Source organism: Bos indicus, chromosome 28, assembly GCF_029378745.1.
Source record: "Bos indicus isolate NIAB-ARS_2022 breed Sahiwal x Tharparkar chromosome 28, NIAB-ARS_B.indTharparkar_mat_pri_1.0, whole genome shotgun sequence".
NCBI classification, from domain to species: Eukaryota; Metazoa; Chordata; class Mammalia; order Artiodactyla; family Bovidae; genus Bos; species Bos indicus.
The window spans coordinates 31,044,383-31,071,346 of NC_091787.1; the positions used below are offsets into that span (position 1 = coordinate 31,044,383).

A 26,964-nucleotide genomic window follows, 5' to 3' on the forward strand; every position below is an offset into this window, starting at 1 on the left:
CAGGTTTTTCCAGCTTTACTTAATTACTTGTGGTTTCCAAACAGTTCTTGCCATTTCAAACTCCTGTATGGCTTTGCATAAGCCTCTTTCTAGAATTTGTTTTTCTTTCCTTGATTTGTTGGCTTTCCACTTTTGATAAGTCCTACTTTCAAACTTTAGTGCTAGAGTCTCCTCAGCCTGACTGTGCCCATAGTTCTCTTGGCTTGTGTTTAGCATCATGCTTGCAACTTTTGAATTCTCCATCCTAATTTGTAGGACAATTTTCCATGTTATTTCTGTGTGTCTTATGAGTGACAGCTTTTATCTCAAACTATCTTCTCAAGAATGTTTGCATAGCAAACAATCTTGGGGGAGAGGGGTAACTTCTGGGACAAGAGGCAGATTTTATTTCCATTGAAGTATAATAATGTAATGTATGTGTCTTGGACAAAGGTTGGGCAGGTTAGCAGCTCCTTACCTAGATAGCATATTCAAAAGCAGAGACATTACTTTGCCAACAAAGGTCCATCTAGTCAAGGCTATGGTTTTTCCTGTGGTCATGTATGGATGTGAGAGTTGGACTGTGAAGAAGGCTGAGCGCCGAAGAATTGATGCTTTTGAACTGTGGTGTTGGAGAAGACTCTTGAGAGTCCCTTGGACTGCAAGGAGATCCAACCAGTCCATCTTGAAGATGCTTAGCCCTGGGATTTCTTTGGAAGGAATGATGCTAAAGCTGAAACTCCAGTACTTTGGCCACCTCATGTGAAGAGTTGACTCACTGGAAAAGACTCTAATGCTGGGAGGGATTAGGGGCAGGAAGAGAAGGGGACGACAGAGGATGAGATGGCTGGATGGCATCACTGATGCGATGGACATGAGTCTGGGTGAACTCCAGGAGTTGGTGATGGACAGGGACGCCTGGTGTGCTGCAATTCATGGGGTCGCAAAGAGTCAGACACGACTGAGCGACTGAACTAAACTGATAAAGCAGGAGGTTTTCTAAGCTTAGAATTCCTCAACTGTGACACAAACACATGGTATGCAGTTTCTACCTAGGGTGCTTTGCAACACCTCTGTGGAAGGGGAACTGATGTGAACCCAGACCTTATGCTGCATGCTGAGCCATAAGTAATAAAGTCCTTTGTCTGATCTTCGAGTTTCATGTCTTTCACCAGCATCTATGAACCTGTGAAACTATGGCAGGCTAACCTGCTAGCTTACACCCAGAGAAAATCTTGAACTCTTCCCAGTTCTTGACACCTTGCCACATGAGGGACTGTAAGTACCTTGAGAGAAGGAGCTGTGTCTGAATGGACTTTGCTTCCCTTGTGAGTGACACAAGGTAGTTGCTCTGTAAGTGGTGGCTGCTCCTGATGCTTTGGTCCAAAAGGCTTTGGATGTAAGCACTCAGACATATTTACTGAATACAACTTTGAAATAAATTTTCATGATTCTGCTCCTGGTTATTAGGTACTATGTACGTTCGTTCCTTGGAGTTGTAGAGGGTGAAGCCTCAGATCTATGTTCTGTGGCACAGTGAAATTATTTCAGTCAGTTCAGTTCAGTCGCTCAGTGAAATTCTTTGGGGGTTATAAATGCTAGACAGTTCACAGAGTGAATAAGCCCTACTGCAAGTAACGAAGGTACCTGAGCAGAATCTAGGTTTTTCTGGGAGGTGGTGTATTATGCTGCAGTTGTGACGGGATGGCATTCTCTGCCAGGAGCCTCACAGTAGCATCAAACATGGCCCGAGCAGACCAATTCCTTGTGGAACCAGGCTGATTTCAGACCAACCTGTTTGTGCTTGAATGAAGGAATTAACCAGTGCTTCTGGTGCTTGGGCTTCCCTTATGGCTCAGCTGGTAAAGAATCCACCTGCAATGTGGGAGACCTGGGTTCAATCCCTGGGTTGAGAAGATCCCCTGGAGAAGGAAAAGGCTACCCACTCCAGTATTCTGGCCTGGGGAATTCCATGCAGTATACAGTCCAAGGGCTGTAAAGAGTTGGACACGACTGAACAACTTTCACTTCACTTCACTTCACTTCTTCTAGTGCTTCAACTCTTACCAGCAAAGACTCTTACCTTCTTCTAACACTTTACAATGAGTAATCCCAACCACGACGAAGCAAGATTGCTGGCTGGGGTTGCTCTGGGAGGGAAATCACAGCCTGCAGCTTTTTATTCAGGTTTGCATTGTGGAAGCCTATCTAATTATCCTTTTTTCCTGGTTTAGGAGGATATGGAACCTTGGCAGCATTTGAGCAGAGGTGACTCTCAGAGCCAGAGTCCGGGAAGGAAAAAACGGTTTGCTCATAGTCTATGGTTGTTAATGGCTATTAAAGGCCACTTCATCTCATTTAAACTTAAAAGAAGCTGGGGTACAGAGGGGATAAATTGCTGATATTGGCAATAGATTCCGAAGCTTAAGCTGACTCTACTTACATCGCATTAGACGGCTCATTTTCTTATTCCCTTGGTTCTCTTCTTGCACACCCAGTGAACTTGTGTGCAGCGTTCTAATGCTTGGTCAACGTGTTTCCTAAAATTTCCAGCAGGATTGACTCATTAAAACCTCTTCAGTGCTCTGAGCGTGTAAGGCAATCTTACCTCTAACCCGGACAGAGGCGGCAGAAAAGGAACCCTAGGGCCTTAGCCCGGGTGGGGGCGGGGGATCGAGGCAAGGCGGGGCACCCCGAGACATGCTCAAGTTTGTTCAGGGAGGGGCAGCCCAAGAGAGCTCCTCAGGCCGAGTCCTGCTCAGCAGGGCAATTACACCGTGGTGGGAGGCAGGACGAAGTAGGGAGTGCCCGAGGAGCAGGAGGTGCGCCTGTGCTCCACTCCTTTCTCCCTGGGCCAGGAGACATACAGGGTTTTTCAGAAGCGCACGCTGCACACGCACAGTGTAAAAGAGGTAGTGCTCAGCTGACTCCTTCCTAGACTAGGGATTGGCTCTGCAGGGTGTGCGATCTACAGGGGAGAAAGGGAGTTGGAGAGATGTACGTGACCGGGGGCTATGCAGCCGCGCCCAGTCGCGCCGAGCCCAGCGCAGGCACGCGCCTGACGCCCCGCCCTGCCCGTGACGTGCGCGCGCGGGGCCTCCACCCCATCCCCCGCCGCGCGTTACCCCCCGCGCTGCCTCCGCCGTTCCCCGCCCCCTCGACTCTGGGGCTGCCCTCGTCGCTGCCTGACCCAAGGTCCGGCAGCTTTTACTTTTCCGGCCCCCGCTGAGGGACCGAGGCGGCCCACCCCAGGGGAACGGGTGCGCTCGGGACGCGTGGTCGTTTCGGAGCAGGTTGGAGTGAGCAGGGGGCGGCGCTGCGGGGACAGGCGCGGCGGGCAGCCCCAGGGGCAGCGGCAGGGTCCTGGCGGGGGGAGGACAGGGTTGCGGCGGGCGGAACGGTGTCTCCTTCACTTCGCCCTCCAGCCGCGGCAGCTGCAGCCCGACGCCGAGCGAACTGAACGGCCTCAGCTGCTAGCGGAGCGGCAGCGGCGCCTTCCCTTCCCCCCCGGAGACCACCAGGTACCACCACGCCCGCCTCACTCGGACCCTGGGCCTAGGCCCTGGCGGCCAAGCAAGACGCCTGAGTCGGACTCGGGGTCGGCCCTGACTCCCTAAGATGGCCGCGCTGCCCCGCGGCCCCTTTTCCCGATATCTGAGACCCCCTTCTGGCCCCTTGATTCGCTTTTGACCCCCGCTGACCGCACTTCTTGTCCCTCCCTCAGATCACCTCTCCCCACGGCCTCGCCATGGCGACCTACGGACAGAACTGCGCGCGGCGTAAGTCGAGCGGGGTTCTCTGCGGGGTGGGGCGCCGGTGTCCCGGCAGCCGAAGCCTGTTGACCAGAAAACCGCAGCTTCTTTCCTTGTATGCTTTCCAAGGGCTTGTAAACTCACCCCTTTCGGTAGCCAGTCCACTGTCTGACTTTCCTGGCTCTGCGGAGGAGGGTGTGAGTGGCACGGATTTTGGGTAGGGGGACTAGGCCTGGGGAGTTGGTCTGTGGCCCCATTCACCTTCAGTTTTTGGACGTGCATTTGATGAACTCAGAAGCAAAAAGTTATTTGTCAGATTCAGCCTTTGGAGGATTGGGCCGGTCACTTTTTTAGAGGAAGTAGTAACCACCCTTCTGAGAGCGCAAGGTCATTACATGTGCTCCTAAGGGCGTGGACGCGCTGTGTAGAATGAATGAGCTGGTGTGGCGAGCTCAGATTGCTTGCCCTTAAGCCTCATAGCATTGGCCGAGGACTTGAGTGTCATATTAATATGTTTAAAGTGTATTGGATGTTTAGTTGATGCAGAAGCTTGAGTTAAACATATATAGCTGCATTTTTTTAAGTTCCAGTGTTTAGGTTGCCCAAATGTGAATTACTTTTCTCTTTCCATTCTAGAATATTGCTTTGGCCTCAGTGTGGATACTAAAGGATAAATGGGGGAGGGAAGGGGACATGTGTTAGTATTTTATTTTAACTCATTTGGTTAAATTGGCCCATTCCAGTGAATTTGGGCAGATACATCTTTACGTATAGGTATATATGTGTATGTGTTCGATTTTTTGTACTAGTCCCTTCCTAGGAAGTGAGGTTATAAACACTGAAAATTTAGGAATAGAAAGTCTGGAGGGAGTTTCTCAAGTTTGTATAGTTACTTAACTGTTATTATCCATTTTAGAAATAAGCCTTTGGTGCTGATATCTCGCTTATGGAGTTTTATTGTCGTTTTATTGTAGCTTCTAGTGATTTCAAAAACCAAGTTGGCCTGCTTGGATTTAATGATAGCAGTGGGTCCTAAGCTAGTTTTTGGGCAGACTGGGAGAACAAGGACATTAACACAGGAATGTTTCTTTCCACCAGCAATGTGTATTCCTCCATCATATGCTGACCTTGGCAAAGCTGCCAGAGATATATTCAACAAAGGATTTGGTAAGAACTGTTTAAAAAATTCTAGAAAATGTGTAAGTTTGTACTGCTTGGTGAAATGAATAATTTCTTCAGATAACTTTCCTGGTGAAAGAGTACCGTAAGAGTCTACATTCCCCCTCCATCCCAGTTTTCTCCATTTTTTCATTCTTTAGTTCAAGAAATTTACCTTTAAGGGAAAAAAAAAAAAATTATGCTTTTATTTACTTTGAATGATACAGTTTAGGCCTTGGTTGACTAGAATTATGTGTTTGTTTTTTTTTGTTTTTTACTGTTTTTGGCTTTTATGGTGGTGACTTCTGAAGGATTATGGGGTTTTTCAAATAAATTTGGATTTTCTTGAAGATTTTGTTTCATACCCCACCCTCCCTATCCTTTTAGCTCTTTTTGAAGTTGTTTAGATTATTAATCCCAAAATGCAGTATGCCTTTAGGACAAATGTTGTAAATGCCTGTATTATAAGTTGTTGACAATTCTCGTATTTAAATTGAATCGATTGTCTGATCTGATATTTAGGTTTGAAAAGCTTTCTTTAGTACATGCTTTGTTAAAAATGATTTGAAAGCCTTTTTGAGGATGGGTGCCAAATACACATTGACACACTAGGCAGAGCTTCCTGGAGATGTTCTGTCCTTTGCATGTTAGTTTATAGAATAATTAAAATTGTTTTCATTTAGATACTGTGTATTAACACATATTTATCTTCCTGTAAATATGTGAACTTTTTCTTTTTTAATGTAGAGTCAGCCATTGGTATGCATCTTATTGTACAAAAGAATCATTTTGTTCTTCTTTGCTTTCTACTTGAAGGTTTTGGGTTGGTGAAACTGGATGTGAAAACAAAGTCGTGCAGCGGCGTGGTGAGTGTTGGGCATTTGATAAGTTCTGACAAACTTTTATGTAACTTCAACACATAAAATAGTCATAACTGAAAGATGTCTACCCATTTTATTTTAAAGAAGAGGCAAAAGATAATTTCATTTCAAGAGAATTTTATCTTGATTTATTTTGGCTTTAGATATGATTTCTGATTTTCATGTGTTTAGCCATGCACAAGAAATTCAGAAAAGACACTTAGTCTTGTGGTATTCTGTTTACTCAGTAAGATTGCAAGCTTGAAGGTAGGAAACTTGTTAAACTTTTTTGTAGCCCATTTAATACCTTTGAAAAGCCTTCAGGGGGACTTCATGATGGTCCAATGGCTGAAACTTCATGTCTGCAGTGCAGGGGGCCTGGGTTTGATCCCTGGTCAGGGAACTAGATCCCACATGGTACAATTAAAGGATTCTGCATGCTGTAACCAAAAAGAGGATGTTGTATGCTGCAGCTGAGACGCAACACAGGCAAATGAATAGATAAATAAATATCTTTTGAAAAAAGGAAAAATACTTAAGAGTCCTGGGCATAAAAATATTCAATAACTCTTAATTTGGGTGTACTGATTATTTATATAATGGTCATAATCTAGCAGCCCTCCTTGGGGGGAAATTTCCAGTTGTATTTTGTGAATTTAGAGAGTCTTAAATTTGAGTATTTTTAAAGAGGTTAATATTTTGATATTTGTATGTCTTAATTCTGCTTAACAAACTCCCTCAAAGAGAGTAAAGTAAAATTAAATTTTGTGCAATTTTTTTTTCTCCTAAAATTTTTTGAGATTCTTTAGGGGATGGGTATAGTGTGTGCATATTGGATGTTATTTATTTAGATAAATTCTTTCTGTAGTTAACTCCCTTAATGTATGCAATTGGTATTTACGTAAATTAATAATTTTGTAGTTTCTTAATGCCTAGATTTGGATTTCTGGGGTTTTATATTGGTCACATCTGTTTGGTTTCTTTGGTCAGAAAGGAAGCCTGAGTATTCAGTGTGGGTGAGTGACTTACTAGCCCAGGGGAACAGGTTACAGAAAGCAGTGACTTGGTGTTTGTGTGTGTTCACTCTTCTAACTTGTTGGCCCCTTTTAAACAAGTTACTGAAACACAAAAGCCCTTCTTAAAAAAAGTAGAAGATTCAGTTCTAGTGTTTAAAATTGTACTTGCTGGCTGAAGGGACAAAATCAACTTTAAACTGGGGAATAATCAGAGCAGTATATCTAGTACTAGATTGTTTGATAAATCAAAATCTTTGTTTGAAAAGAAAGGCTTATTGTGGACAGGAATTTTATGAAATTAGACTTAAGAACATGAAGGGTTTAGAGAAGCCTGATGAGATACAGTATGTTTTAATTTACATTTAATGTATGTAATTCAAAAACATACTGATCTTAAAATAGGTACCTGGCCCCAAGTAGTCCCATTAATGCCTGGTTCTGTTTTCTCACCTGCATTGCAAAGATGTCTAGGTTACCCCAGAATGTAGACGCCTAAGTGTCTTCATGAGGAGTGAAAGATATAAGCTCTACTGGTGGTGTCATCTGACCCAATTCTGGTCCCAGATCATAGTGTGATCTTCATTTTATGTCTTGAGCACTCCTAGACATGTACTCAGCATGAATATACATATAGACATAGCTCAGTCTATGGGCTATTGGGTGGGACCTCAAGAATCATTAATCATTGTCACTCAGGGTTAAGAATAGATATTTCATACATACTTACATTTCAAGTATCTGTTAGAACACAGCTCCATATATTTTATATTGTTTTAATCATTCCTTTTGTGTTCAGTTCAGTCGTGTCCGACTCTTTGCGACCCCATGAACTGCAGCACACCAGGCCTCCCTGTCCATCACCAACTCCCGGAGTCCACCCAAACCCATGTCAGTTGAGTCAATGATGCCCTCCAACCATCTCATCCTCTGTCGTCCCCTTTTCCTCCTGCCCTCACTCTTTCCCAGCATCAGGGTCTTTTCAAATGAGTCAGCTCATTACATCAGGTGGCCAAACTATTGGGAGTTTCAGCTTCAACATCAGTCCTTCCAGTGAACACCCAGGACTGATCTTTAGGATGGACTGGTTGGATCTCCTGCAATCCAAGGGGCTCTCAAGAGTCTTCTCCAACACCACAGTTCAAAAGGATCAATTCTTCTGCACTCAGCTTTCTTTAGCGTCCAACTCTCACATCCATACATGAGCACTGGAAAAACCATAGCCTTGACCAGACGGACCTTTGTTGACAAAGTAATGTCTCTGCTTTTTAATATCCTTTTGTGTAGAGCACATGAAAATATGCAAAACTTTGACAAAATCAGACCCATTTAATCCTCCAGAGGTAGGAGGTTTAAACTTTTTAAAGTTGTGGTAACTGAGACCCGGAAAAGTGTCTTCCGTAGTGTTACTCATTTAGTAAATGCCAGCCAGAACTTGATATCAGGACTCCTAATTTTATATCCAGTGTTCTTGCTAACACAATCTGGTGCATTTTACTATGGGCATTGAGTGCCAAGCTTTAACTCAGTTTCTATTGATGAAAGCATGTAATTTCAGGAGATAGTATGTAAGACTCTTATGTAGTATATATGACCTAAGGAATTGAGTCTGTGTCACTGCAGAGCAGCAGTTACACAATTGATGTTTTGTAAGTGAAAGATGATTGGTCTTTTCTCCTATGGATATAGTTTTGGATATTTCCGCATTCTGCAAGTATCACAATTTCAGGTTGAAATTCTCTTCTTATCTCTAAAAAGTTTATTATCAGCCATTTTTAAATTTGGCTTTCCCATATAGAGTATAACATTGGTAGTCAAATTAGAACCCTCAAGGCATTTTAATATTTTATCTGGGAAGAGTTCAACTGCTTGCCTGTATACTGAGCTCATAAAGATTAGATTTCTGGATTATCTGTAGCAGATTTTAAATTTCAGATAAGCTCTTTCCATTTTATACCTTCCTTTTCAGTTGGTATACAGTTAGGGATTGGCAAGTTATTTATATTTGCTACAAACAGAAGATTATGTGATATATTTTAAATCAGTCACTGCACAGATTTTTCTTTACTGATTATCTGTTCTACAGAGTATAGTTCATATTATGGATGATATGAACCAGTTACAAGGAATTTCCTGCCACCAATTTTTTTTTTATTGAAAATGTGAAAGATGATTGGAAAGACGTAGAACCTGAAGAAGACTATGTCAGAAAAACCGAATATTGAGGTTACCAAAGAATTAAAAACTTTGTGTCATATATTCTTTCAGTGGAGTGCTTTTCCTTTTAGGGGTTTTCAGGGACCATTTCATAGTAAATTGTGTGTAAACTGATTTTAATGGAGGGAGTCTATGATTAGCCATACTGACCTATTTAGTGTTTCATTGAATATTGGGTAGATTGGAAGCAGTTCTAAAATACCCATTCACTATCCCTCTCCCCGCACTGATTTTTTTTTTTTTTTTGAAACTCAGAATCACTTAAGCAGAAATTTCCTTAAAAACTTTATAGTTTGTTGTTCACTTGAGAATCATATTCCAGTAACTTTTGATTCGTTGGTTGAAAATGTCAGCAGTAACAAGATGGTAGTCAGTAATTAACAGGCTAGTTTGTCATTCTTGTATTTACTCAGTAGCAGAGGGTTAGGAGTGTTTGGGAAGCTAGAAAAAGGTATTAGTGAATTACTAAGGGTTTCAGTGGATTTGTGTAAGTTAGAAAGTATATTATTGTAGGCTTACAAGAAAGTTTCTGAACTTTTTTATTGTCTTGTTAGGAATTCTCAACATCTGGTTCATCTAATACAGACACTGGTAAAGTTACTGGGACCTTGGAGACCAAATATAAATGGTGTGAGTATGGTCTGACTTTCACAGAAAAGTGGAACACTGATAACACTCTGGGAACAGAAATCGCTATTGAAGACCAGGTAACATTTTGAAAATGTGCTTTAGTATTAATTATTTTATTTTTGTGTTTCAAAAAGGAAATAAACTGAAAAAAAATTGTTTTTCTCTTGAAATAGATTTGCCAAGGTTTGAAACTGACATTTGATACCACCTTTTCGCCAAACACAGGGTAAGCATGGGCATTTTTATCTGCTTTAAGTTTAAAGCTTTCTTTGGTGTATTTAAGGAAGGTACACATTCAGGTGCCGTGTGTTGGCAAGTTTCTGTTTTTGCCTTTGGAGCATGAGCAGTATGGTTCTTGGCTTGCCTTCAGCTATTTGCCTTTTATCACTGTGGCACTAACTTGGAATGAACATTTTTTTTTAATAGGTTTTTGTGACTGATAGCAGCTCTGCAAAGCATTCTTCCTATAGTGGTGGCAGTCTAGTCACCCCAAGTGCCTTTGGCTTTTAGTTCATTGAGCTGTGGGTTTTTTTTTTCTTTTTTTAGCCTCTTATGATTATCTTGCTACCTGTTTGGAGGCATACCTTAGAGATACTGGAAGTTTGGTTCCAGATCATCGTAGTAAAGTGAATATTGTGAAAAAGCAAGTCTTCCAGATTTTCTAGTTTCCCAGTGCATATAAAAGTTGCATTTACACTAGAATATTGACTAGTAAGTGTAAAATAGCATTATGTTGGGGGAAAAACAATATACATACCTTAATTTGGATGGCATCACTGACTTGATGGACTTGAGTTTGAAGAAAGCCTGGCATGCTGCAGTCCATGGGGTCGCAAAGAGTCAGACGTGACTGAGTGACTGAACTGATACCTTAATTAAAAAATACTTAAAATGCCAACCTTCGTCTGAGCCTTCAGTAGTAACATCAAAAGATCAGTGACCACAGATCACTGTTACAAAGATAGTAATAATAAAAATGTTTGAAATGTGAGAATTACCAAAACGTGACACAGAGGCACAAAGCGAACAGATGCTGTTGGAAAAAACACCAACAGATTTGCTTGATGCAGGGTTGCTGTAAACCCTTAATTTTCGTGTGTGTGGGGAAGTACTATAAAGTGAACTTCAATAAAACAATGAAGTATGTCTCTACTCCCCATTATAGTGAGATTGATTTAAATCTATTTTGTACCCTCTGTCTATAAATCTGTTTTTACTGGCATCAGTTTTAAGTCAGTTTGTTCTTTTTCTAGAAAGAAAAGTGGTAAAATCAAGTCTTCTTACAAGAGGGAATGTATAAACCTCGGTTGTGATGTTGACTTTGATTTTGCTGGGCCTGCAATCCATGGTTCGGCTGTCTTCGGTTATGAGGGCTGGCTTGCTGGGTACCAGATGACCTTTGACAGTGCCAAATCAAAGCTGACAAGGAATAACTTTGCAGTGGGCTACAGGACTGGGGACTTCCAGCTACACACTAATGTGTGAGTATTTCTTTTTTGGGATATTATGATGTGGGACCTCAGAGTGGTGTTGATGTCCAAAAAAGATCATCTTTGGGCATTTCTTGAGTGCCCTCTCAGAAGTGTATAGAAATGTTACTCTGTATAAAAATGTTACTCTGAATTTTTTTGCTGAGAGAGTAAAGTAAATGTTCATTTCACATGAGGCTTGATGTGCTTGGGAGTTTTGGAAGAGGCTAAGACGGGTTCTCCTTGGTGGTCTACTGGTTAGAATTTGGCGCTTTCAGTGCCATGGCCTGAGTTCAGTCCCTGGGCGGGGAACTGAGATGCCACGAGCTGCACAGTGTGGCCAGGGAAAAAAGCTAAGATTCTGCCGATTGTACTGGTGCTTCCATGTGATTGTCTGTGATGCGTAAGGTGCTCGTTTGACAGGATTGCCTAAAGTGTATAGAGTTTTTTCTTAACCCAAAGTAAATGGATATGTGGAAAGGACTTAAAGAATTCTTTCCCTTACAAAAATGATGCATTGGTGTGTAACAGAAGTAAAAGAAGAAAACCAGAATTGTCCATAATCCCACCACCTAGATATATAATTTTTGTTAACTACTAATGCTTTGATGTTTCACCTTTTTATATGTGTGTATATAAAATACATGCCAGAAAGACTGTTTCATAACCTTCTGCACTACGTTCATGTATCACGATCATTTTCCTGTAGCGTTATGTATTCTTAGTGATTGTTCGTGTTATGTATTCTTAGTGATTGTTCGTGGCTGCGTGGTAATTCTGCTGAATGGATATACCATGATTTATTTGACCAATTCATGTTTTTAAAACTTGAAAGTTTTTAGTGAAACACTAGAGACCCATGTAAGCAATGGCTTCTATTTAAATGTAATGCTATAGTGTCAGCCATGTGCCTTAGACATTATTACGTCGTCTGGTCTAGATTGACTAATTTAAAATATCTCATAGCAATGATGGTACAGAATTTGGAGGATCAATTTATCAGAAAGTATGTGAAGATCTTGACACTTCAGTAAACCTTGCTTGGACATCAGGAACCAACTGCACTCGCTTTGGAATTGCAGCTAAATATCAACTGGATCCCACTGCTTCCATTTCTGTAAGTACTCTTGTGGGCTTAGAATGGGATTTTCATTGTGGGACTTAATCTTTGGGTCTATTAGATTGTGTTGAAAATTGTAACTGTGGTTGGAAATTGTAATTGTGAACCACAGTTTATACACAGATTGAGATTAGAGCTTGGAATGCTGGTGTTCTGTGGAGATAGTGTTAGATGTTTGCTATCCAGGCCACAGGAGTGTGTTTTAATTAACCTCCAAGCTACTGAAGTAGTACGAAAAGTGAAACTGTTGGTCGCTCATTCGTGTCTGACCCTCTTCGACCCTGTGGACTGTAGCCCGTCAGGCCCTTTGTCCATGGGATTCTCCAGGCAAGAATACTGTTGCCGTTCCTTTCTCGAGGGCATCTTCCCGACCCAGGAATTAAACCCAGAACTCCTGCATTGCAGGCAGATTCTTTACCGTCTGAGCCACCTGGGAAGCCCACTGAAATACTATAGATGATAACTGTGAGCCCCAATCCTGTCCAGGCCCAGGGAAGCCAATGTTTTGGGCCCTGGGCAGTTCTCATTCTTGCTGGGAACTAATAGTATTATGTTACTTTGTGTCTGACTTTAATGGTTTACAAAATATCTTCTGATTTGATCTCAGCAGCCAGTAGTACACATGCTGTTTTGCAGGTGAAAAAGCTAAAGCTTGGAGAGGAGAAGGACTTAGTCCACTGCTAGGGAGGGAAGGAAGTAAGGATAGTCCAGGACTGGACATGCAAGTCTTTCAGTTTCCCTCCTGTCTAGGGTGTCCAGGTAGCTCATTTTGCTTTGCCTGGGACTATCCCAGCGTTAGCACTGGAAGTCCTACAGAAACTTCCTCCCCTTTCCCTCAGGTTAATTGAGTTGCATGGCCACCCTAGTCCTGTCCTTGGACATTTTCTGCTGTTTCTTCCTTCAGTCATAGTGGATTGTGGTAGGAGGGAGTGCAGTGTCTGAGGGTATGCAGCACCGGCTCCAATGTCAGGCAGATCAGTAACTATTCTGTGTGTTGGTTGGTTACAGGTCAGGCACTGTTTTTGCTGGAATGAGAATTAAACCTTCATGAGAGTTACTTCTGTTACATAAAATGATCTTCATTCCTGGGGACAATATGTTTTAATAGTTTAGGTAATTAAGTTTTAACCCCATTCTTGTTTCTTAGCAGAGTTGTTATCAGAGAGAATGAGAAGCACCCAGAATGCTTTTCCCATTGGCAAAACAGTGATTCATTTATTTTCCCCTTCTCTGTTTCTAACTACACCTTAGCAGTAAAACCCTCAGGATCCACACTATACTGTGGTAGCTGCATTGCTGTTCTTTTCAAATGTATGTTTCTGGCACCCTCACAGGTTCAATACCAGCAGAAGATGCAACTTTCAGTCTAAAATGGGAAGAATGCAGCTTGGGACTTGTGTTTCAGTGAATGACTTCTGAGGATTAATTTGGAAATGTATTTAGCATATCCCACCTAAGTTGTGCTGCTGTTACTATAATCAAGCATCACCCTTGAAGCCTTGCATAATGCTCCATCAGTTTTGTGGTTGATTCCTGAAATAGTAGGAGCTGTTTTATTGTCTGGGCTCTTGATTTGTTTGGCAGGCTTCCCAAGAGGCGCAGTGGTAAAGAATCGCCTGCTAATGCAGGAGACGCAAGTTTGACCCCTGGGTTGTGAAGACCCTCTGAAGAAGGGAAGGGCAACCCACTCCAGTATTCTTACCTAGAAAAATTCCGTGGACTGAGGAGCTGGGCGGGCTGCAGTTCACAGGGTCACAAACAGTTGGACGTGACTGAACTACTCAGCACCCTTGATTCGTTTGGTGCAAGATGGTTACTTGTGCGCATTTCTGCCTTAGATAACTAACTCACGTGGTCATCGGAGGCTCGTGAAGACTTGGCTATAGCGCCAAGTGAGCACAAGTGTCGTTTATGTGATTTTTGCCTGTATGTCAAGCTCTGCTTGTTGCTACCTTTTTGTTTCCATAGCGCTCAAAATGCTGAAGAGCAAAGGTACCTGCCTAGGCAGCCTAGGCCATGGAGATTGGGATGAGATGATCCCATTACAGCCATAGGCCTCTGGTGTGGCTTAATGGTCTTAGAAATGGGAAAGAATGGAGCTAGAAGCTTCTGACCATGTCTTGCTCTCCAGAATTCCTCGTAGCCTTTGAAAGTCTGTGACTAAAATCCTAAAATAGTGGAATTGTACAGGGAGGGTAGGGATCTGGACTGGTCAGCAGTGCTCCGTCAGAATATCTTCTGAAGCACAGTCTAGTTACATGCAGCCAGGACCCAGGTTTGTTCATGAGAGGTGTAGGAAAGTGAGGTAAAGAAGTTGTAGTCAGTCTGTTTCTTCAGAGGAAGTGCTTATCATTCGGAGATTTAGAACATGCATGGTTTAGATTCTTAAGGAAGACCCTTAAAAGTGGTGTGTGTCATAGTCACAAATTTATACACACGCCATATCGTGAAGGTGGTGTGTATGTCATGTTGTGTAGTTAGCCTGGTAAACTTCCATTACTCACATTCTGGTGTGGTTTTGTTGTGTTAGATTCAGCAAGAACAATTTTTATGCAAGTACTTAGGATTTTGAGCTCTGTAGACAATTTAGGGTCCTCAAAGATAGCAAGAGTTTTGTGTCCTGCTGACAATTTGAGTTTAGTAGATAAGAATTAAGTGGGGCCTGATTTTTGCTTCAGTTCAGTTCAGTTCAATTGCTTTGTTGTGTCCGGCTTTGCAACCCCATGGACTGCAGCACGCCAGGCTTCCCTCTCCATCACCAACTCCTGGAGCCTACTGAAACTCATGTCCATCACGTTGGTGATGCCATCCAACCATCTCGTCCTGTGTTGTCCTCTTCTCCCGACTTCAGTCTTTCCCAGCATCAGGGTCTTTCCCTATGAGTCAGTTCTTCACATCGGTGGCTGAAGTATTGGAGCTTCAGCATCAGTCCTTCCAATGAATATTCAGGACTGATTTCCTTTAGGATGGACTGGTTGGATCTCCTTGCAGTCCTTAGGACGCTCAAGAGTCTTCTCCAGCACCACAGTTCAAAAGCATCAATTCTTCGGCACTCAGCTTTCTTTAGAGTCCAACTCTCACATCATCACCTCCACCATAGTTTGGCCTAGGTCAAGCAACAGGGAGGGAACGCAGCCCCGCCCATCAGTAGAAAATTGGATTAAAGATTTACTGAACATGGCCCACCCATCAGAACAAAACCCAGTTTCCCCCCTCAGTCAGTCTCCTATCAGGAAGCTTCCATAAGCCTCTTATCCTTATCCATCAGAGGGCAGACAGAATGAAAACCACAATCACAGAAAACTAGTCAAACTGATCACATGGACCACAACAGCCTTGTCTAGCTCAAGAAAACTATGAGCCATGCCATGTAGGGCCACCCAAGATGGACAGGTTATGGCAGAGTTTTGACAAAATGTAGTCCACTGGAGAAGGGAACGGCAAACCAGTTCGGTATTCTTGCCTTGAACAGTATGAAAAGGTTTTTGCTTAACTTAATACAATATTAAACTATTATCTCACATGGAAAAGTGAACATGTCATGATTGCATGATAGGAAAATACCTAGGGCCTTTGTCTCTCCATTCAAAAATTTGTCTTACGTTTGTTTTTGCATTTTATCTTAGGCAAAAGTCAACAACTCTAGTTTAATTGGAGTGGGCTATACTCAGACTCTGAGGCCTGGTAAGTTTTAAGGATTGTTCTGATAGTATTTTCAAAATCACTTTTCATTTCTTAGCTTCTTTTGTAAACCTTGCAGACATACTGAAGAATTGACAGAAGTACAATGAACACATGTTTACCTTTTGCTATAATATTTTATTCTTTTTTTTGTTTAATGCTGGGCTATTTGGAAGTTGTAGCTATGACGACATTTCCCTAAATGGTTTAGCATGCCAACATTGTCCTTCATAGCACAAGACTGGTTACTTACTTTCTTGACTTGTGCCTGAAATGCCTTGTAGTAATTTTTATTTCTCCAGTCATTGTTCACTCATTGCTTTGGTTGTTTGATCTCTAGAGTCTCATTTACTTTACATAATAATTGGAGCCTTGCTTGTTTTCCAGAGCAGTACTTCTCTAATAAGGTGCCTGAATCACTTTGGGAATCTTACTAGAATCCATAGATCTGGGGCATGGGGTTCTGTCTTTCTAACACGCTCTTAGGTGATGCCGGTGTCACTGGCTCTTGAACCAGCATTTGATTAGCAAGGTTCTGAAGCACTTGCAGCCTTTCCCCCATACTTTGACTACTCTGAAACCTGAAGAAAAGAATGGTGCCATGAACACTCATCTTCCCTACACTGACCAGTTACTAACATTTACTGTGTGTTCTCTCTCCTTGTCTGTATACATAATCCTTGTCTCTTTTTTTTACCCACATATTCTTACAAATTAAATGTATATTTTGCAAACATACAGACACACCAGCCCTAGCATACATATGAGAGTAAGACATTTTTAACTGCATCGCTTTAAAGACATCATAACTATAGCACTGTTTTCATAGGTAAAGAAATGAACAGTTTAAAATAATACCTAATATATAGTCAATGTGCACATCTCCCTACTTGTCCCAGAATGTGTCTTAATTGTAGCTTTTCCTTTCCTGGGGTCCAAATTGTCTTTTAGTCTGGATAGTGCATTGAACATGATTGTGTTTTCTAGAGCTATTTTGAGTTGGTTTTTTTTTTTCCTGTTTGAGCTTTATTAACATTTTTATGCTCTGTGACTTGATGCTTTCCTTGCTCAGGATCGTGCCAAATGAATTGCCTGGTCTATCAGGTATCCCAAGTGCCCTCTGGTGGTTGGCACTGTAGGTCAGCTGACAAGCTGAGAAAAAGTGACAGGCTGTGAGGTGACTGCTGACTCCCATGAGGTGTTGCAGGTACATGATGGTTGTCTGCTTTTGTTTACAGGTGTGAAGCTTACACTGTCTGCCCTGGTAGACGGGAAGAGCATTAATGCTGGAGGCCACAAACTTGGGCTTGCCCTGGAATTGGAGGCTTAATTCAGCTGAAAGAAACCTCTGGAAATGGGTATCAGAAGATTTGGCCTTAATATATTTCCAGTGTGACCAGCAGGCTTCCCCACCCCACCCCCCGAAGGTGATCAAAACAAAGGATGATCTAAACAAGAGCTGTATTTTAAATATTTAGACAGTTACTTGTTAGCTGGTTTCTAGTTCAATTGGTTGTCTATCTAGTTACCAATACTGCAGTCATGCAGTCACCTATACATTATTTAAATGTATTTAACTGTTAAATGCGCTACCCACCAATAATGAAATAGACATTTATGAAAACTGTGCAGCTGTGTGCATGTTTGTTTTTATGCTCCTTTTAACGTTGAATATTGCCGTTGAATGAGATGGATCAGTGGATGTCTTAAGGTTAAAATTTTTTGTTATATTCAACCATCATTAGAACTACTTTTGGTATCCTGAAACATTACAAATTATGAATAAAATGAGTATACGTTATTAATGACTCCAAGTATTTGCAGAGTTAAAAACTTGGCAGCTAGGGTCAAATATTCCTGGTAGGATATCTAGCTAGTACTTTATTTTTCCAGTGAGCATTTATTTTGCTCTTTTTATAAATATGTGCCACAGAGTCCTCTGACCCGAGAATAACTCCATAAAATGTTTAGACTACAGTAAAATAAGAATATAGATGACTTCATGTCTTCAGTTTGTAAATTTGTATAAAATTACATTGGATCCTTAATAACTCCAGGAAGGATTAGTGAGTAAGTGATGAAGAGAAATGAAGGGATGGTGCTGAAGGTTGTATATACACACCATACCCCTTTGGGCTACTGCTATGGAAATGATCCAGGCCCTCGTTAGGTGGGATGGGACTGGGTATAGGGAAGTGGAATAGGGAGTAGACAGTGTCAGTACCCAGACAGTCTGTATGGGCCCCAGTGAGAGGTCTAACTCATTTCTTTCCAGGTAGACACTGAAAAGCTTGGGCCTAAGTTTGTGAGCAGAGTGGCTTCAAGCTAGGTGGCCATTGGCCTTAATCTGAACTTGAACTGAATGATAGCAATTAATAGATGATTCTGGTTGGAAAAGTAGGAAGGGGGAGTTTTGATGGGAGGAGAGTTGGAACAGTATCATTGAAGGTTAGAGAAGAGTTTTGTTCAACACATTCATAATACTAGATCTGTGGCATAGTTTGTAGACAGAGAACAAATAAGAAAATGTAGTACTTGGACTCATTATCCAAAAGTGATACATGCTGAAAATTTCTAGGTCAAGAAGAATCGGTAAGAGAAACCCAGATAAGCTGTCCACACAGATGGAATGTGGGGCACAAAGATCCCTCTGATTTTACTGTTTGTCCTAAGGGACTGGCTGGAGTGCCCCACTGTATAAGACACACTTAATGGTAGTAAGTTGGGATTTGAACCAGTCTATTTTGAGTCATGCAGGACCTGTTGCTAGGAAGGAAGGAAAACAAGAAAAGATGTCTGCAAGCTAGGTGTGAAAGTGTCTGTACTTAAGAGTAGAATGGACCTGTTCACTCATGTGCATCCTAGTATGCTTTTATGATCGGGAGAGAGGGAAACAGGTTTTCAACCAGGTTCCTGAGGGTTGTCTGAAATGCAGGGTATATCCGAGACGCCAAAGGGTTATGAAAGTTGTCAGCTGTGAGCTCATGGGGCTCCTGTGGCCTTGGTTCTGGCCTCTTCCAGGTTTCCTTCTACTTCAGGGCTACTGTGGTGGCAAAACCTAATTGTATTCTAGGCTGATGCTATTTCTGCCTGAAGCCTGAGGCAGTTTTAGTGGAAAGAACACTTCATATATGAGCCTGATCTTCATTTCTGGTGTAGAGGTAAGATCTTCCTACAGACTGGGGAGGTGTAAACAGGTTTAAACCAGAAGAATGAAGCACCTCCCCTCCCCTCCCCACCCTCAGCTTACATAGGCTTAAAGAAAACCTAACATTCTCTTTGTCTCCCTCTGGGGAACTTGTTAAAAATTGCTTCCTACCTGTTGGACTGTCTGCTTCACACCTCTGGCCACTGATCCCATGTCTCATGTTCCCAGGACTTCTGGGGAGGACAGAATGTATATACTCCAGTCAACACTGAGGTCCTCAGTCAAGGGGCCTGGTCCCAGGTGGTGGTGACTATGGCCTCCACTGCACAGGTGAAGCCAGGTGGTTTTGTGAGGACGTGGGCCCGTGGCCAGCAGAATTGGTGTAGCCTACAACAGTACCCAGTGCGAGGCCCCTTTCCTGCCGCCAGATGCCAGTTTGTTCTCCACTAGTGTCCTAGCTTCAGTGAACAGTAACTTCACTCGTTTGCTTCTCTTAGGAAGAGATGTAAAGAGGGAGTCCAAGAGGCCTCTACCAATCTTCCAGCCCTTCGGTCCCCTGGAGGTAAATCTCCACAGGGATCTGGGGTTTCTAACCAGTTAGTTACATGTGGGTGGGTCAGTTAAAACTTAGTATCTTGCCTCCAGTCAGCTGGAAGCTCCTGTGGTCAGGCCACAGCCCCCTAGTGCCAGCGGGTCCTCTGGAGTATGCCAGGGAGGGGATGAATGTCTGGCCAAAGGTTCCCTTTTGGCGAAGAAGTGGCTTTCCCTCCCTGCACCACTGAAGCACAAGAAGATCGTGTCCCAGGCCTCACTTTATTGTCAGATTCAAAGCAGGCGTGTAATGGCTGGGTTCTCAGGGCCCCTCCCTTGATGCCACTCACTAGGGACCAGCCCTAGATCTTGAAGGCTAAGGTGAGGCCGTCGCCCAGGGGCAGGAGGCTGATGTGGACCCTGGCATCCCGCAGAATGCGCTCGTTCAGGTTTCGTACACACTGGGCCGCCTTGTCCTGTGGTTTAGGCTGCAACACCTCTCCTTGACACAGGACCTGCGGAGGGGCGGGGCATCGTGGGGGCGGGGCCTGGGGAGCCTGAGCAGGAGGCGGGGCGAGAGCTGGAGACCTCAGAACTGAGCAGGGCAGAATGGAAAGCCCGGGAACTCAGCTGGAATCCCTGGGGGAGGAGCTTAAGTGACTGTTCTGGGCAGGGCTTTGGAGCAACGGCGAGGAGAAGCCTGAGGAAAAGATGGACCCAGGCCAAGAGGGTCTCTTCTACCCCCCGGGGGCTGCCCCTTACACTGAGCACAGCGAGGACACCTCCGGGTCGCAGCAGCTGCAGACACCGCTCATAGTAGGCGGTACAGTTTTCCTTATCGGCGTCCACCACAGCGACGTCAAAGGTGCCGGCCTCACCTGCGGCCAGGAGCTCGTCTTGCGGGGGAGGAGGGGCAGAGGTGGCTGAGTCCGCAGGCCCCAGCAGCCAGCAGCCCCCGCCCAGGCCGGCCCAGGCGCTGTGGCCATTCAGGTACTCGAGGGCGCTGGCCTGCCACCCTGCGTGTGGCCGCGGACTGGGTGGCGGGGGGCTGTCACGCCCAAGCCCGCCTGGCGGACCGGGTCACTGGCTCACGCCGAGTGGTCCCATTAGGGAAATGGCGCCCAGGCCCTTTCCACTCCGTTGCTCACCCAGGGTCTCCAGGGCGGGCTTCAACCGAAGGTCGATTTTGTGCTCCTCTTCAGCCTGCAGGAGTGGGGTCAGAGTCAGCATGTCCCTTCTCCTGGAGCTGGGAGTGGTTGGGCTCCAGGGACCTGACGAGGGCTCAGGTGTGGGACACTTACCTGCCTCCACAGGGGACGCCCCAGCTCGGGGGGCCCTGCGTCCACCTCGCAGGTCACCACGCACCCAGCCGGGGGAAGGGCCAAGGCCAACGCTAGGGCTGAGTAGCCTGTGAAAGTGCCTGGGAAAATGGACACGGACAGGCTCAGACCAGAGTAGGATGACAGCCCGGTGACTCCAGTCCCCGGTGTCCCCGGCCGTGTGCCTACCCAGGTCCAGTGCCTTCTTAGCCTTGATGAGGCGAGCCAGGTTGGCCAAGAGCTGGGCCTGTTCGCGGGTCATCATGGAATCCCCCTGTGGCTGCTCCAGGGTCAGCTGCGTCGAGGAAGGAGAAGGTCGCACTAGCTCTGCCAGTCACCCCTCTGCGCCCCAAGTTTATAGTCCCAGGGGCGTGGCTGTGGGCGTGGCTCAAGGGCGGACCCTCCGAACGCTCACTGTGCCCGGCCTAGGGAGCCCGGAAGCCCAGAAAGGGACACTGCCGCAGCCCAAGGTCACACGGCCACGTGGGTGCCTCCCAGCCCAAGCTGGGCGCCCAGTCCCACTCTCGTCCCTGCTAACCAGCCGCAGGCTCCGCAGCGCCGGGTGCTCCCGTATGGAACGGCTCAGCAGATACTGCCACAGGGGGCTGTCCTCAGGCGGCAGCAGGCGCTTCTCTTGCCGGGATCGCCAAGGAGGGAACCATCTCCCTGCCGGGGAGGGGTGGTGCCGGGTCAGGGCCTGGGTCTCGAGTGCCAGGGGTTAGTTAGCCTCAGCCGCAGTCAGCCTCGCTTCTGCGCCCGCCCGCCTCCCCTCGAGGCCTTTGCCTAGGATACCGAAAGCCGGCGCTACTCACCCAGAAAGAGGCCGCTGGCGAAAGCAGCGCCCAGTGCGGCCGAGCCCAGGGCCAGCGCAGCGGGCACAGAGATTCGGGGTACTGGCTGGGTCATGGTGCGGGCCGGAGGCAGCTGGCGTCCAGGTTACTTGCGCTGGGGCTACTGGGACCGCCGCAAGACCCGCGGACCCTCGGGGCTCCGCCTTGCCGGGGCAGTGTCCTCGGAGCCGCGGTCTCGACCACCATCTGGCGGCCACATGGCCTTACTGCAAGCCCCCGCCCGAGGGGTTCTGGTGTCATCTGGTGGCCGTTTCAGCAACTGCGCCGGGCAGGGAGGAAGCACTACATCAGGTGTTTGGGTTTCTTCTTCCGACGCCAGAGGTCTAGAGGCCTAAGTCCCAGAGGAAAATTTGAAGTGGCTCAGATAGTAAAGAGTGTGCCTGCAATGCAGGAGACCCGGTTTCGATCCCTGGGTTGGGAAGATCCCCTGGAGAAGGAAATGGCAACCCACTCCAGTAATCTTGCCTGGAAAATCCCATGGATGTAGGAGCCTGGCAGGTACAGTTCATGAGGTCTCAGGGAGTCGGATTGAGCGACTCACTTTCACTTTCTGGCTATGCTTTTTCCTCATCGCTACCGTTTTTTTCTGAGAACCCCTTGGGGCATATGTGAGTGGGTGAGTAGACTGTCGGTATAATAGGATAGTAACAGGTACAAAATAATAGAAATTAAAGGAGCCCTGGAAGTGACTGAGAGAATCAAAGGAGGCCTCTTGGGGGAGGTCACCAAGGATGTCAGGTTGGAGGAGTGTGTGTCTGGGGGGTACACAACCATAGGAGGGGTTCAGGAGCCCTGGGGCAGGTCTGGTTGATGGGGTGCTGAGACAATATCCTTAGCTAGAATCCTGGGTGCCAGCTGGACTTGGGTGTGAGATCTCGGACCCATCAGTCTCTCTGAATCTCTGTTTTTCCTTGTGTAAAACTGGGACCATCATCTTAACATTAATGACACTAGAGCACACAGCCTGGCACACAGTAGGTGCTCCAGAAACGGCAGCCGTGGTTATGGTCACAGGTTGGAGGGAAGACATCTTGAAGAGGGGACATCAGAGGGCAGGTGAGTCTCCCTTGCAGGTCTGTTCAGCAGGGATGCAGGGATACTGGCCTCTGAATAGCGAGGAGAGCACCGGCTGTGTGCCGAACGGGGTGGGCGAATGAGAGAAGCTGTCCTGGCTTGTGTTCATGACGCTGAGCTCAGAGACCACAGGACACAGGGAACTGGTGAGCAATCCCAGCTTCACAATTTCCTCTTCTGTAAAGTGGGGTTCTTAATAGTCCCAACCTCTCTGGGGTGGGGGTGGGGGAATGAAGTGAAAAAATCCAGGTGAAGGATTCACACAGAGCCTGGCACTTAGTGGGCTATAAGTGTTACAATTTGAATGAGTCAAATTCCATCGGCCGCTGCTCCAAGGCTGTCCCCTGACACCAGCCCTTCAGAAAACGCACTGGGCAGACTGAAGCTCCGCTGCAGGGAGCTTCCCAGGCGAGGCTCGGCCCAGCAAGGCTCAGAGACCTGCTTGCTCGGGGGCTGGTGCGGGGGCGGCTTGGCTGAGGCTGAAGACCGGGGCGAACTGAAGAGGCCCGGAGCCCAGAACTGACCCGAGCTGTGGGAGCCCGGGCACGCGGGTAGACCACGAGGAGACCACGAGGAGTGGGGGGCGGGATCGCCTTGCAGACCCAAGGGCTGATCCTTTAACCAATCAGCCCGCGGCCCCCCAGGAGGGGTTACGGGAGGAGCCTGTTGTCTGGGTGCTGGGTGGGTTCCAGTCAGACCTCCTAGTTCCTCCCAGTTCCCCCCAGTTCCCCATCGCCAGGCAAGCGGCCTGCTGGGAAGGGTAGTGCGTTTCCCCTTGCCTTTTGATCTTTTGCATTCTGCTTGTCCCCATAAATGTTTCTCTGACCTGACTATTCTCCAGGGTAAGGACTGCGGCCACTGTTCTCTCCCCACCACCCGCTCCCAGCTGAGCACACAGCAAGTGCTAAATAAATGCTCTCTGAACACCGAGCTGGGGAAGCCTCTGGCTCCTGGCTGCCGGAACTGCCTGTCAGGACAGCGAGGGGCGTTTCACTGAGCATCAGACACTATCATCCAGCCTCCTTGTGGGTTCAGTTCAGTTCAGTCGCTCAGTCGTGTCCGGCTCTTTGCGACCCCATAAACCGCAGCACGCCAGGCCTCCCTGTCCATCATCAACTCCCGGAGTCCACCCAATCCCATGTCCATCGAGTCGGTGATGCCATCAAACCATCTCATCCTCTGTCATTCCCTTCTCCTCCTGCCTCACTCTTTCCCAGCATCAGGGTCTTTTCAAGTGAGTCAGCTCTTCGCATCAGGTGGCCAAAGTATTATTCCCATTTTCTGGAGGAGAAAACCAAAGCTCAGAGAGACTACTTCACACTTACTCCCCCAGCCCTGATTTGTTAACCCCTCTGACCCCCTGGTGGGAGGGGGGTCCCACAGTGAGCTCTTTTGACCCAGAGGAAACCAGACTCCCAAGAAGTGCTTTCCTGGCACCTCCACCGAGACCCTTCCACCAAACCAGGTGGTACTGGGGCTGTGGGCTCGGCCTGGCCTGCAAACCCTCACTCTCCTTCCTGTCTGGGGGTCTGGGTTTGGGCAACCCCCCAGCTCACACCAGAGCCTCCATCCCCGAGCCTGGCTTCAGACTGGAGCCTGTGGAGGTGGGGGGCAGCCGGGGAGGGGAGGCATGTCACCATATATCCCCGTCAGATTAAAAAACTAATTTGAAAAGATTAATGTATTCCATTCTTGTTACGCTGGCTCTGATACCTCTGGGCCTGCGGCTGCTCTGCCTCCTGATTATTGAATTTTTATGGCCTGGTAATTAATTGCAGATTCCCTGTTTTGTTCTATTTCTTTTTCTCTGACATTTTAATTTCAACAAAAAGCAGTGGTCTCCATGCAGGTTCTCTCTGGAGATCCTAATGGTCTATAAAACAGAATGACTTATAGACGTGGCACCCACTTCAGTTGGCGAGCAATTGTTTGAAACCTTGCTGATCACGCAAAATTTAATTTTTCCACCTCCCTCCCCTAGTCGCTACTCATTTCTTGTCTCTTCCATTACAGTGCCCGTATCTCAGCTCACAATGAGGGGAGCAAAAAATGAGTCGCCTCGGAAACTGTTACAGTGCCTTTCCCTCAAAGGCCGGGGGCTAAAGACAAGGCAGGTTTCGATTACTTTCCTTGGAGGTGGCCCCAGTGGTGGCGGTGGGAGCTGGGCCTCCCCAGAGGGCCACACGGATGTGGGCAGCTGCCCCCAGGGGTGAGGGAGGGCGAGGGTCTTTTCTGCCTCTCTCAGTTGCCCTTTTGGCCAAGTGCAACTGCCACATTAAGCACCAAGGTGCCCATGGGCTCATGAGGGCAGGGAGGATGGGTGCCCATATGTGCTGTCAGTCCACACCAGGAAATCAAGGGGTTTGACCCCTGCCAAATTCTTAGCCAGACTGGGTCGCTGGAAACAGTTGTTCACAAAGACAGATCTGGAAGAGGCTCCTGCACTCCATCTCCCAGCCTTGCTGACATCACAGAGGCTGGGCACCTTCCCCTAGGGACCTGCAGGACTGGGCAGGGCAGGGGCAGAGGAGTAAGGTCACGGGACCAAGTTGGGCCTAAAGGATTGGAAATTCAGGTACCTTCAGGCGGCAGGCAGGCAGGCGAGCGGAGGGCGGCAGGGGGCAGTAGGGACTGTGGCGCTCCAGAACTCACGCCCCGTCAGAAGGTGTGGTGGCCACTCAGCTCCAGCCAGCACGGCCATGTGGGAAGCAGTGTGTGTTGTGGCCGGAGCTTCTGATTTTTCAAGAGAGGTTGGAAATCTGGCTTTTAATGCGAAACCTCACAATCTGAAACATTTGGGTTAGATTTTTTTTTTTTCTGAAGCTCCGTGTCAGCTGAACTGAATACATCTTTGATCTTCATGTCTGATCTGGCCCACAGGACAACTGTTTCCTCTGATTTGGAACACAGATCGGAGACATGAAGACACAGAAGTGGATTCTGTTGGGGCCGCAAAGGCCTCCCTGCCCGGCTGATGGCCCCCAGTCCCATGACCCTGCCCCAGGAATCCTCCTTCCACCCGTGGGCCCTTCAGTCCTCTTCCTGCCCTCGTGGGCCTCTTCCCCAGCAGCTGTGGTCTCCCGGAGGTGGTGCCTGTGGGCCTCTGTCTGGGGCTTGCTGTCTTTAGGCCTCCTCTTCACAGAGAAGCTTGTGGCCTGGAGTCCAACCGCAGCTGGCTGAGTGATGCTGAGATTTTCACCTAAGACTTTGAGGGGCAGTGACTCCAAAAGCCCCCAGAGTCTGTGTGAGTCCATGGACTCTGGGGGCTGTGGTGGGTGGGGTGGGCTGATGCAGACAGACCATGAGTCAAGGGCCTCTGGGGCCCCATATTCTATTCCTACCTCCTCTGTGTTGAAATGCTGTAGAGCCAGTGCTGGGAGTGCCCTGGCTTCTTATGCCTGTTTCCTCACCTGGACAGGCCAAATGGGAAGTGAGAGCATGGGCTCTGGAGTCAGAGGGACTTGGGTTCAAACATTGATTGGTCCACCACTCACTTTGTGTCTGAGCTCAGAGTTTCTCAGCTAGAAAATTGAGCTTGACTCTTCTGTCTTAGTGTTCTGTGCTGTGTAATGAACTATCACACGCTGAGTGACTTTAAAAAAGCATGCCATTTTTAATCTCGTGGTTCTGTAGGTCAGGAGTCAGGCTAGGCCAGGCTGATCCTCTGCTCAGGGTCTCACCATGTGGAAGGCAAGGTGGCATCTGTGGGTACAGCTCTGCTTGGGCTCTGGGCCCTCCTTCAAGGTCTCCAGTTCTTGGCCAAATTTAGTCCCTTTTCACAAAACCCCTCCGTCGCAAGGCCAGCAAAGGCACCTTGAATACTTCTGGTGCTTCAGCTCATTCTGCCTTCCTTTACTACTTTTCAGGGTTCACGTGATTCCTGGGACCCATCCAGCTCATCCAGGACAATCTCTCCATTTCAAGGTGAGCTTGTTAGTGACTCTAGTTCCATCTGCAAAGTCCTCCTTGCCGCGGAAGATGACGACCGTGAGAGTGATGGTGGTGGTGGAGATGAGAGGGTGGCAAAATTCAGCACACCCTCGAGCCTCTCAGAGTTGCTGTAACAATTAAAATACCCTACTTAGCGCTCTTCCCTCCTTCCTTGAGAACCACGGTGTTAGGTATTTAAATACCAAGGATTCCCTGCTACTGCATGGACAGG

At 46.5% G+C, this 26,964-nt stretch overlaps 2 protein-coding genes across 2 annotated transcripts; one reads left to right on the top strand and one right to left on the bottom strand.

The window, feature by feature from the left end:
* Positions 1-3,340: 3,340 nt before the first annotated feature.
* Positions 3,341-17,508, top strand: VDAC2 (voltage dependent anion channel 2). Its single transcript, XM_019954015.2, has 10 exons — positions 3,341-3,500; positions 3,704-3,758; positions 4,830-4,898; positions 5,706-5,755; positions 9,534-9,686; positions 9,783-9,835; positions 10,863-11,090; positions 12,045-12,195; positions 15,825-15,882; positions 17,118-17,508. Exons 2-10 carry the CDS (start codon positions 3,728-3,730, stop codon positions 17,207-17,209), a joined length of 885 nt encoding a protein of 294 aa, XP_019809574.1. The 5' UTR covers positions 3,341-3,500; positions 3,704-3,727; the 3' UTR covers positions 17,210-17,508.
* Positions 17,509-19,821: 2,313 nt separating this feature from the next.
* Positions 19,822-21,916, bottom strand: COMTD1 (catechol-O-methyltransferase domain containing 1). Its single transcript, XM_019954016.2, has 7 exons — positions 21,690-21,916; positions 21,416-21,543; positions 21,067-21,172; positions 20,860-20,978; positions 20,707-20,761; positions 20,321-20,454; positions 19,822-20,073 (listed from the first exon to the last, which is right to left on the bottom strand). The coding sequence occupies exons 1-7, from the start codon at positions 21,781-21,783 to the stop codon at positions 19,921-19,923; spliced, it is 789 nt and encodes a 262-aa protein (XP_019809575.2). The 5' UTR covers positions 21,784-21,916; the 3' UTR covers positions 19,822-19,920.
* Between the last annotated feature and the right edge of the window lie 5,048 nt (positions 21,917-26,964).